Source organism: Argentina silus (genome assembly GCF_951799395.1).
Source record: "Argentina silus genome assembly, chromosome: 18".
Lineage (NCBI taxonomy): Eukaryota > Metazoa > Chordata > Actinopteri > Argentiniformes > Argentinidae > Argentina > Argentina silus.
In genome coordinates this window covers 4,942,712-4,954,873 of record NC_139672.1, presented here as the reverse complement: position 1 = coordinate 4,954,873, position 12,162 = coordinate 4,942,712, and the positions used below count along the sequence as shown (strand labels likewise).

Below are 12,162 nucleotides of genomic sequence, written 5' to 3'. Positions count from 1 at the left end.
TAAAAACATATTTCATGTGAAATAATGATTATGACATTTTAATCATATCTCAAGATTAATTTCATAGATATATATTTCATTTGGCACGACATTATGGCCGATTATTACAATGTTTCAAGCCAATTACACAATTGGATAGTAGCCTGCATTAGTTGGCTGGAGTGTAACTAATGGTAGTTTAATCAGAGAAGGTCTACACTGCCCCCCTATGGTCGCCTTTTCAGCAAAACGCCTGTTCAAGTGTATGGTGCCAAAAGCTTGAGGGTTTCCAGACAGCACCTTGATACGTAGTGTAGGCTATAATGTTCACCAATGCAAGATTTAGCAAGTTCGTTGTTTGTGTGATTTTAACAACCAAGGAACATTGATTCACAGGGGAAAATTAATGTTGATGAATAATATAATTCTTATAAAGACAGGGACATATGATGTGTAAATTAAAAGGTAATAAAGGGGAATTCTATGCCACATAAAATGCTCACTTTCACTTCTATTCACTTTATTGCAATAATGCGCAAATTGATAATGAAAAACAAACACAACTTGACGTTAGATTTCAGATGACCTCAAGTGACACGAGTGCGTAAAGTTTGCTAAGTAAATGCAATTGTGTAAGCGTGTGTAACTGAGCCTCGCAGGAAGGAATGAGTTAAGTCTTTTCTCTCGAAATACAGGCTTTCTGTGCATGCGTAAGTAAACTAGCCCATTTTGATAAATGGCTGAGAGCCCCAACCGTCCTGTCTTCTCCAACTGCCAGTGCTGAAAACTGGCAGGCTATGCCGCTTACTCATTGGAACGGATAGCGCGCGCACCAACCTAGACACCTTTTTCTGTGCAATAAATGTCTTGTTATTGTTGTAGTGATTTGTAAGTGGCTTTAACCAGTGTAATAGCTATGGCAAAGTGGTCGGTTTTATTTTTTTACTTGCTGCAAGGACTAGTTCATCTCATCACTGGACAGCAGCCGCCACGCGAGCGCGTCGGCCCCTGGCGTCAAAGGATTCAGTGGGAGAATAACGGACAGGTATATAGTTTAATGAGCACTGGGTCAGAATACCACTCGCCGCTGCGACCAAGGAGCCAATCCAGGGTCTACGTTAGCAGCAGAAGAGATGGCAACGGACATACTGTACCTGGAGTGAGCGAAGGAACTGCGCACAGAAGAACTGGACCATCTGAATCGGGTAGCCATTTACGAGACCAAACAAACAATGTTCTTGAACCCGGATCTATTGCTCTTGGACATGACAGTAGACAGTATATGCTAGCCAATGCCCGCGCGTCAGGAGCCAGACAACAGCCCGAGCTCCCTTACCGACAGGGTGTTGCAGGGTCCCCTGGCGCACGACGCTACACTCCAGAGTACACTTACAGAATAAACGCAACCCAGGGAGTTCTCCCCGAATTCTCAGGCAGCGGGGTACCGAGGAGAGGAGGGATTGTTACTCAGGATGCCAACAGTGAGGCTCACTCGAGGATCCCTACCTCACAGTCCAGAGGCAGCGAGTCAGTGCCGGGCGGTGATTACCAACAGATGCGCGCGGAGACCGTCTCCAGGGAACCCGCGCAAACGGTACAAGAAGCTGGCCCTGTTCAAGATACGACAAATGAAGCTGCCACTACAGGGCAGGACATGGTCAACGATGACCCCCGAAACCCCTTTAAAAATCACAGGAATTCTGTTTTCTACAACATATACCCCTCCAGAGGACGATCAGTCGCCCGTACGCGCCGTCCCCCTGGCACTGGATATGGAACCAGATATTTCCAGAATGGTGAGGGATCGTTTACCCAAACGCACCAGAAACCTGTAAGTTCCCAAGAATGTCGTGCTTATAACTGCAATTACTTTATGTATTCCCCCAGGACTCCCAGACCTCGTTCCAGACCCATATGCTATCCAAGCAGGTGCTTACATTCAACGTATGCAGATGTACGCGTTACGCTGTGCCGCAGAGGAGAATTGTCTGGCCAGGTAATTCAAGTGTACCAACTCGCTTGTGCGCCTCAGCTATTCAAAGTGGATTAGTCTTTAACATCAGCGCTCCTCCTTGCTCTACAATTGATCTATTTGACTCTTGCAATTAATTCTGTATGATAACTGTAAATGCTCAATTAGTTAATGGGTTAATGGTTTGATTCAAATGAATGCAGCAAGAAGAGAGTATGTGAAGGTATATTAAGCATTGATTTGACCCTCCAGCTACATACCACTGTTAATGACTGAATAATGTAAACCTGCACCAGTAGCACTTGTGCCAGTTGCAAATGTCTAGGCTACTTTCTCAGACACAATATTTCACTTCATGCACGTATATATCTCTCTGTGGTGCCTCCAAGGTCAGCATATGGCCCTACTGTGCGAGACATTGACTACAGAGTACTTCTACGGTTCCCCCAGAAAGTGAAGAACCAAGGCACAACTGACTTCCTCCCTGTGAAACCAAGACACCAGTGGGAATGGCACAGCTGTCACCAGTGAGTATGTCCATCCCCATAAGGAAGGGAAACTGCCACAGCAGTGGAGGCTGGTGGAGGTAGAAATCGGAGGATGGGCTTGTTATAATGCATGGAATGGAATGAGGAATGGTATCAAACACACTGTGTCGCAGGTCTCACTCATTCCATAGTAAATTGCAATAATGCTATAATATTAAAAGCACTATATATATATATATATATATATATATACTAGTGTGATCAATATATCAAATTCTAATAATCTGACTTCATCATTTAATCAATGAAACAGATTTTATTTCAGCCTGTGAGTGCACTGTGCTGGGACCATATATACTGAAAAATGTATGCACTCCCTGCAATGTAAGTCGCTCTGGATAAAAGCGTCAGCTAAATGGCATATACCATTATACTGTGCTGCACGTGTCTCTGTGATGAAGCCTGATCCCAGTCTTCCCAATCCGTCCCAGGCACTACCACAGCATGGACGCCTTCAGTAACTACGACCTGCTGGAGGTCTCCACTGGACGCAAAGTGGCCGAGGGACACAAGGCCAGCTTCTGCCTGGAAGACACGGGCTGTGACGCTGGCTTCAGGCGCCGCTACGCCTGCACTGCACACACACAGGTACCACACAGAGAATGAACCAAAGTTCTAGGTTCAATATATCTATAACTGTGGAATCATTCTATATCTATATCTACGGTATATCGATATGCATTGTTATTCCTAGGTGTAGTCATGGAACAGTGGTCAAATGTGATGATGTAGCGCTGCTCAGTTAACAGTGTTTCTTTGCTGTTATCTTTTTGCATGTTTCATTGAGACTGTGTTTTGTGTTGGGCAGGGATTGAGTCCAGGGTGCCATGACACGTATGCTGCCAATATTGACTGTCAGTGGATTGACATCACCGACGTCCCTGCAGGAAACTACATCCTCAAGGTAACGTGATCTTAAATGTATTCATTTGAATATTCATTTGAATGCAAATTACGATGGTCGAAAGCATTCAACTGTCAGTGGAGAATTGTTTGTGGTGTTGTTCACAAAAAACAAAAAATGTTCCATTTCAGGTTACAGTCAATCCCAATTATCATGTCCAAGAGTCAGACTTTTCCAACAACGTGGTGAGGTGTGACATCCTGTACACGGGTACTCAGGTTCAGACACGCAACTGCCGGGTCACCAGGTAAGACAGGCTCTGTGGTTGCCATGGATATCTGGTGGGGTTGAGATCCTCCATATTGACCTCTCTCCTCCTCTTTCCACAGGAGTTAACCATCCAATGGAATGTAAGATGCTTATGTTTTTTTTTTCTAAATGTCTTTTTCAGTACTGTATACAACACCAATTTGGTGTTGTGGTTATTGAGGTATCTTAGGGCAGGTGCTGGAGATAGAATTGTTCCGTTAAATTGTGCAGCACTCCATCCATTATACCATGTGTTACTTTTTTACATCATTTGTATAATATTTTGGACAATCTGTTAACATTTGTAAAGAAGCCATGTTTTTTTTTTTTTTTTTTATTAACTCCAGTACACATAACAATGTATTTGTTTAGATATGTCAAATCTATTGAATATGGATATTTTTGTATTGTCTAGCATGATATTGAGAATTTGGTTGAAAAAAGTACTGTGCTTGAATTAGATTTTATGCTTGAACATTGTATTTGTCTGCTTTGATAAGGTATTTGAACTGCAATTGTATATCGCAATTGTTAGATGCAGTTATATACGTCTTCAACCACTTGGTGGCCATATCAATAAATTGCCATATCAAAAACACCTGTTTTATATTTTTAAAGTAACAATTCAATAATATATTGCCATTTACTTTGTACTGTATATGTATGCATGTGTGAGTGAATGCAAAAAATTGATTGTGTAAAATTGTTTAAATGTCGCTCAAGCCTGTTGATATGTACTTGTTTTGTTTGTTGATGTATATGTTGTTCTAGAAGCAATAAACATGGTGAAGAGTGAGTATGTGACAGATCCATGTCTGACTTTTCTCTCCTCCCTTTTGAAGAATAGAGTGTGCATACGTTCAAACACTATAGTTCTGAGTACTGTACAACAGTACATAGGCCTACCTGTAAGCATCTTGGATTGCTGGATGTTGCTAATTGTGAGGAAAGAAATGCAGCACTGTTGTTGTTGTTTTTTTAAATTCAGGTAAGATATTATTCTAACCTAATAGCCTCGGCCTATTAGAAATCCTCTCTCTTCTCCTATGTTATCTCCACTAGAGACTGTATTCCAACCTACTTTTAAAATAGCATTTTTACACAACCACTACCTGTACACACACACACACACACACACACACACACACACACACCTTATTCTACAAACTGAAAGCATCCATCTGTGAGGGTAGAATATCTTTTATTTTCACAGGAGAAAACCAGTCTGTGAGTTTATTCAGAGGATTCATTGAACTGGAGCTTTTGAGTCCGCCTCAATGCATTCAATAGTACCTGCTTATCTTTTGAACGGTGTCTTTGCTGCAGTTGAGTTGTGTGCGTGCAGATTGTGCCTGGGCTTATGAGGACCCTGGGCCTCAGAGAGACAAACAGTCTCCCTGAGGCTGTAGCTTGCGGTGTGTTTGCTGACAGACCTCTGTGAAGCCAGAACCTGAAGGATGTTAGACTGCCATGCCATGTCTACTAAAGCACCGCCAGTATTCAGACGGATGAATGAGGCTCTTTTCTCTGCGCTTGTAAATACCGGTTGGAGGACACCTCAACCAGTAGGAACCGACTCCTGGCCTACATTCTCTTCTTTCTTCTGCTTTATACCACACATCCATTCATGCCCATAGAGGATCAGGGTGTTCAGATTGGTTATGAGGTTCTCCCCATTGTTGTTGACTCATCTTGCTGCCTAGTAAGGTTTTATAACAACCCTGTCAGAGCTGTATCCCTGTGACATAAAGACGTTACTTTTTCACCATGTGGGGGGTTGTGGGGGGGTGGGGGGGGGTGGGGGGGGGGTTGGGGGGGTTATGTATGTAAATATATTGAATAACCCAATTTGGGATAATTGGATTAATATAGTATAAAAGCAGTAGAAAGCAGAGACTCAGTTTAAGAAGAAACTCAGAGCGAACATGCAAGATTAAACGAAATTCAGATGATTTACACTGGACTCCTCCAAGGTGAGTCAATGCCAGAATAGATTGTCTATGTTATTGAAAGTGTCTGGAAAATCCCCCCCTCCCCTTTAGTCAACTCCATTCCAGTCTGTCTCGGAATTCCAGCTCAATATTTACAGACAGTGACAATCTCACTGGACAACTTTATTGGAGGTGTAGAATTCCTTCTCTCTGCCTCAATAGAAACCAGCCACAGGAGCATCAAGCATTGAATGTCTCTTTGAACAAGAACATTAGATTAGTTCAGTACTTGACGGGTTACCTTGTCTCCCACACCATGCAGGCCTTCTAGAGTGGGCCTGTGCCATTTTGGACGGGCCTGTCATTTCAAACATGTCATGTGAGAGAGAAGACAGTGGCTGTTTGCTCAGCTGTGTGGCATGCAGGTTTACACTGGAACACAGACATCTGGACTGGAATGGGTCCGCCATGGAGTCAGTGTTACACAAGCTCACCAGAGCATGGATGGAAATGGCAAATTGGCACCATTCATTTGACTGTTCAGCACTCCATAACTCCATTATATAAACCTCAGAATGACGGCCCAGACATACAGGTTACCTGACCAAGATCCTGTTTTTTTGGATCGAAACATTGTCTGTCTCAGTCTGTTAATATAGTCCGATAAAGGTATGTGTTGGAGCATTGGAGTAGGTGGGCCCTACTTGAGACACGAGTGCTTTGATCACGCCATACCAGCATAAAGGTTGAACATTCAGGAAAGTGCAGTACTTTGGCAATGACACCGCTCTGCTAATTCCCGTCTGCACCATCCTGCCACAGAGGAAATCCTGTGGTCAACTTAGACATTTCTCCACATGCATCTGCAAGTAGGTGGCTAGTATGTGGAAAGGGTGTGAAGGCTTGGCTGGATAATTGCAGGTCAGATTTGACATAAGTGGGCCACCGTCCACGTGAAACGAGACGAGCGTCTGTGGAGGGGGAACGTGCTCAGCCCGGGCTGGTTGATTTAGGCACGGAGAAGAGAAATTCCTCAGCTTCTCTGTCATCTCATGGAGATGAGGAATAGTGCTGAGTTAAGCCATAACATACAGCACAGGGCAGGGTTGTAGCTTACAGCAGAGAGACATGCTGTAGACACACACACACATATGCACGCACGCACGCAAGCATGCACGCACGCATGCACGCACGCACACACACACACACACACACACATAACAAACACACACACACACACACACACACACACACAACAAACACACACACACACACACACACACACACACACACACACACACTCACACACACACACACACACACACACACACACACACACACAAAGGGCCTCTTCCTCCACCAACTGGCAGACGCCTCCACCAACATACAATCTAAACACTGTCCTGTTGACCGAACCATGAGACTATAAATGACATCATACCCCAGCCTCACCTCTGAATATAATCACCCATGAGGAGTGGGAGAACCATGGGTGAATTCATTCTCTGTTTGAAGTGGCTCTGAGTGGCAGCTCAAAGAGAATATTTTTTTAAATCTTTATCCGCAACACTTCTCAAAGTGTCACCCTCCCTTACCTTATAGTAACATGGAAACTATTCAGTATTTTTCCGCACGTACTGTATGAAGGCTGTGGCTGATCTGCTGTAATTACACTGAATCAACACAAGTTAGTTCTCTAAAACTGTATTCAGTGGTGTTACGAGGACACATAACGTCATGTTTCTGTGTTCAGGAACGCCCATAACCGACCCTGTGTTTCTGGGGAGGCTGGTGAAGGTAGAAATCGGAGGACAGGCTCATTGTAATGCTTGGAATGGAATGAGGAACGGTATCATCAAACAAGCCCTCGATGTACTTATTAGCAACTTCAGTCATTGAAGTCAGACAAGCCCTTTGAGACACAGCTTTGAGTTTCTCAGAAGTCTGTACTTTTCCCTCCAGAGCCTCAACAGACCCAGCATGCAGCACAAACACCCTCTTGGACACACAGTGCACACACCTGCAGCAGTATTAATAGCAGAGGGTATCCTACTCATGTCTTATTCTGGGGAGTAAGTGGCAAACAGGAGGTGGTAGTCGTTGGACAGAGGAGCACAGTAGTGTTGTTCTTGGTTCCTAGCACCGTCTGACATACCAGAGTCCTTCCACTATTTACAAAGGAGGTGCAGCAGCCAGCATGTCAGCCCCAGTGCCATCTGTCTGACTCTGATGAGCTGAATAGAGAATATAGCCATGCAGACAGCCTAGACTTGGCTGCCGGGTTAAAGCCGTGTTCAAAGCCCACCAGGCTTTGCATGTCTCAGACACGTAATCTAGATCCAGGGTTCTGCTGCTAGACTCTCTGGTGGGTTACTTTGAAGATTACATTCTCCTTTTCATTCCAAGGATATGTCTCCACTTATCAAATCATATGTTTGTTTAAAAGCTACTAAGAGACATGAGGAGAATAGTTATGCAAACTCTGAGGTATGGTACCATTGATCTATCTTGATTCCCAAACAGGCTTTGGTTAAGAATAGTACATGAGATGGAGTCGAAGTATTTCTCAAGATTTCAACAGTGGAACAGTAATCATTAGGTAAACATTTCAAACATAGTTGACGTAATACACATCGGTTCCAGCTATTACAATCTATTACTTAATCCAAAAGCGGGTTACAGTTTGTAAGTGTAACCTGTGCTTTTGGGACCGTCGAATGGATTCAGTTTTTCTTTTTTTTTGGTCCTCTTGACAAGTAATAATGGCTTTGGGTGCATGACCCTGTCAACCTCGCTAACCCTCCGTGGCTTAGCAACTACTCACAACTTCACCCCTCACACTCCATCAACACACAATAACTCTCTCTGGGGTTCGGGAGACGACAAGGGAGAAGGCCACCAGGTGACTAACGGTTTGTGGCTGCCTACATCCGTCACTTGTCGGCACACCTTGACATCGACGGGGCGGCGGAGGAGGAGAAAAGAGAGCTGTTCTTCGGTGTCGGTGGAGTGTTGACGGAGGAGGGGAGCAGCCGTGTTCAACCGCAGAGGGAGCTGGACACAGAGACGAAGGGATGTATGGTAGCAGCGGGGGCCTCTGTGAGTGAAGTGGTGAAACTCTCAGACAAGACTTAAATAAACAGAGACACTAGACACTGTACAGGCTAGGCCAAGACACTGGGCCATGACATAGAGAGAGGCAGTTGAAATAAAGGCAGTTAAGGGGAGGAAACACAGACTGCCATCTTCAGATCACTCGGAGAAGTAGTTCAGCCATAGATATAGAGTACAGTGCAGCATGGCAGAACTCTAATCTGGCTCTCTTATGCTGTAATAGTCAGACACCTACTGCATTGGTTTACCATACACACTGAGGTTATAAGACTATGCGGTCCTCTGTGGCTCAGTTGGTAGAGCGTGGCGCTAACAACGCTTAGGTTGTGGGTTCAATTCCTGCTGGGACCATATATAGTGAAAAATGTATGCACTTGCTGCAATGTAAGTCACTTTGGATAAAAGCATCAGCTAAATGGCATATATTACTATGTGAGGAATACAGTATTTGAAGTCAGTATAGATCTTATCATTGTTGTCTTTATTCCATATACCAAATGTAAACAAGACATTCAGTTGTCAGTATGAACTGTTTGGAATAGGATGTCACAGTACAACTGTCTAAATAATATATTTCAGAATTAGAATGATAACACTTCAAATAAACACTACATTACATAAGCTAAGCATTTCCAACACCAAATCTCATTTGTCTGAAGATCATTTTGTAATCAATAACCTTTGGTAATCAACTCAGGTTGTATTAGATGATCATGGTTGGGTGGATTATGATAAAGTGCTCAATGCATACTTCTCCGGTCTGTGCCTCTCATCGCATGTTTGAATGGGGAATTAACCAACTGTTTCGAATTTTCCCTTGGAAATACCCCCACCTTCAGGCTGTTGTCACACCAGCACTGAAGACTCATCTCTATGGCAGCTATTCCTGTTGAAGACACAAAACAAAGAGGAAAAAAAAAAACGATTTAAAATTCATGATCCAGTTCCACTACCACCTGTATCTCTCTAGTAGTGATATAAATTTCATTTCTCCATCCAGGGTCGTTCTGTACAGCTTCTGGTAGGTAGTGATGGATATGTAGACTTAAAGGAGGCCATAGTCATAGCTTTGATATCTGTGTGTCCTTGGGAGTCATTCAGCCTTGCTAGCTGGATGAGTACTATAGGAATGGTTCGATTATGATGTTGCATTGTGTGTGCGGTTAGCAATACAATACAAAATGGTGAACCATTATGTGAGTAATTCTTGTATCTAACCTCCATTTAATGATTAATGCCGATGGTTCAACTCTATAGAAATCTCTGTTGAAAATGTTCTCTTTCAATCAGACCTGATTATGCAGATGTCATGGGTACGTTTGCCCTGGAAATAGAAGGTTAGGAGGGAAGGGGAAATTGTATAAACACAATCAATTCAAGGCATTATCTATTTACTGTAATGCTTATGTAATGAGTTAATACCCGTGAATTGTCCAAATTATAATAATTATAATTATAGTAAACAACTCATTTGCAAACAATTTTCTGCAAACAATAAATCTGCATCTCATCATTGTAATTTGAAAGTCTGAAGTGACGTTTCCAGCACTCTTGTTTCTCCATCGCCACGGCCCTTCGAACTGACCATGAAGTACTGTAAATGATGGATAGAAGTGGTTATAGTGTTTATATGGCCATCACAAATATAATGAGTGTTTGCCTCACTCCAGTCTGGCACGTGTCCAATGACTCTATGATCAAAACCAGATTGAGCTTGCCCAAGTCAGACAAGCCAGAAAAATAGATTGCAGTTACGCATATTCTGCACAAGAGGGAAGTGTCCACACAAGAGGGAAGTGAATGCTTTACCATTTGTGATGTTACATTTTTGGGGTCACTTTGACTTCTACAATATTTTCTCACACAGGAAATTGTTTGAAACTTAGAATTGTTTATGTTTTATATTTGTAATACTATATTCACAAATTAAATAATATCTCTGTCATTAGCACAGAGAGAGAGAGAGAAAGAGAAAGAGAGAGAGAGAGAGAGAGAGAGAGGGCTTCTTTGTTGCCCTGGCAATGACTCAGATGTTGAGTCATGACTATCGTCCTATTAATACAGCCAGAGGCAACAGCAAATGTGTCCACTACAGTACCTTAGCTCTCAAATGGCAGCAAGCTCATGATACCAGAACTGATTCAGCCCTAGCCAACTCTCTATTCTGCCAAAGTCATTACTAAGTTAGAGAGAGCTGGGAAATCATCTGACATCAACATAAACAGTCACACACACAAACACACACACACACACACACACACACACACACACTCACGCACACACACACTCACACACACACACACACACACTCACACTCACACACACACACTCACACTCACACTCACACACACACACACACACACACACACACACACACACACACACACACACACACACACACACACATTCTCATTTTGTGTAATAAGTGGCTCTGAAAACCGTGTGAATGCAGCGCAACACAGGTGGAGCTATATTTCCTTTCCTTTTATAACAAAATGGTCAGTATGAGTGGACTAAAACACGTGACAGACATCATCAGCCTAACCAGGTGTCTAAATATAAACACTGTAAACATGCCGAAGGTCTCTCTCTCTCTCTGGATAGGACACTTACCATAAGCTATCCCCTGCCTGGTCCTCTCAGACGACCTCTGTGTGTACAGTAGGTCTGTCTTTGACACATGATTCAGGCCATTGGCAGCGAGGCTGTCTCCTGGTCCCCTTACACCATGCTGGAGCTCTGCCTGCCTCTCCCAGGGTACGGGGGAGCCCTCAGGGAGCTGGGAGGGTGGATTGCTGGACCCTTACCCAACTTCTCCACACGTCCATTATGGGGGTACGGTGGAGGTTTCTGACTCTTTGAAGAGGAGGTGCTGTGGCCGATTATGACTGTGGGGTCGAGGGTCCGTGGTGGAGGGGTCGGCTCCAGCTGGGTTTGGGTCACGTGGCTCTTGTCTCTGGGTGGACCCGGTAGCGGAAGAGGGGGGTGGCCGTTCATGCCCCGCGGGTCGTGTTTGGTGTCTGTTCTCGAGCTCATTTCGAGGATCCGGTTGGTTTTGACCACAGATGCCATGTGGACAAGAGAGGGGGAGTTAGTTCTTAAGATGACATGGGTAGAAGGGTCTCTGTGCTGTGACCCCCCTTGATCTCCAACAGTCTTGTTGTTGTTGTTGTACATCAGGAACCCAGTGAAGCCTCCCGGGTGGGGGGTGTCCCGGGGGAAAGTGTGACTGGGCGCCCCCTCACCTAGGTCAATGTTAGCAGTCAGATAGTCAATCTGTTGGACCACCTGAATGACACAAGAGAGAGTCAGAACACAGTTTTCATGACATGATATGCCAACGTCTGGGAGTTTATCCTGACCATGTGACCCTTAACAGAAAACCCCTTGGCCCACATTCCTGACGGCTGCCTCTTGAGGGCCAGGTTTTGTTTTGGATGTTTTTTGAAAAATGAAAATATGACG

At 44.0% G+C, this 12,162-nt stretch overlaps 2 protein-coding genes across 2 annotated transcripts in view; one reads left to right on the top strand and one right to left on the bottom strand.

Moving 5' to 3' along the window:
* Positions 1-895: 895 nt before the first annotated feature.
* LOC310819377 (protein-lysine 6-oxidase-like) lies at positions 896-3,654 on the top strand (the record flags this gene model as incomplete). The annotated part of the gene is made up of 6 exons (XM_083690645.1): positions 896-1,775; positions 1,867-1,975; positions 2,341-2,478; positions 2,931-3,087; positions 3,308-3,403; positions 3,535-3,654. The coding sequence occupies 6 exons, from the start codon at positions 896-898 to the stop codon at positions 3,652-3,654; spliced, it is 1,500 nt and encodes a 499-aa protein (XP_083546771.1).
* Positions 3,655-9,177: 5,523 nt separating this feature from the next.
* The window catches only part of LOC310819383 (uncharacterized protein), a 4,825-nt gene continuing 1,840 nt past the window's right edge, over positions 9,178-12,162 (bottom strand). Inside the window, exons 2-3 of the mRNA XM_083690653.1 lie at positions 11,311-11,985; positions 9,178-9,583 (exon numbers count right to left, since the gene is read on the bottom strand). Coding sequence (XP_083546779.1) covers positions 11,419-11,985 — 567 coding nt within the window. The 3' untranslated portion in view covers positions 9,178-9,583; positions 11,311-11,418. The remainder of the gene's footprint in view (positions 9,584-11,310; positions 11,986-12,162) is intronic.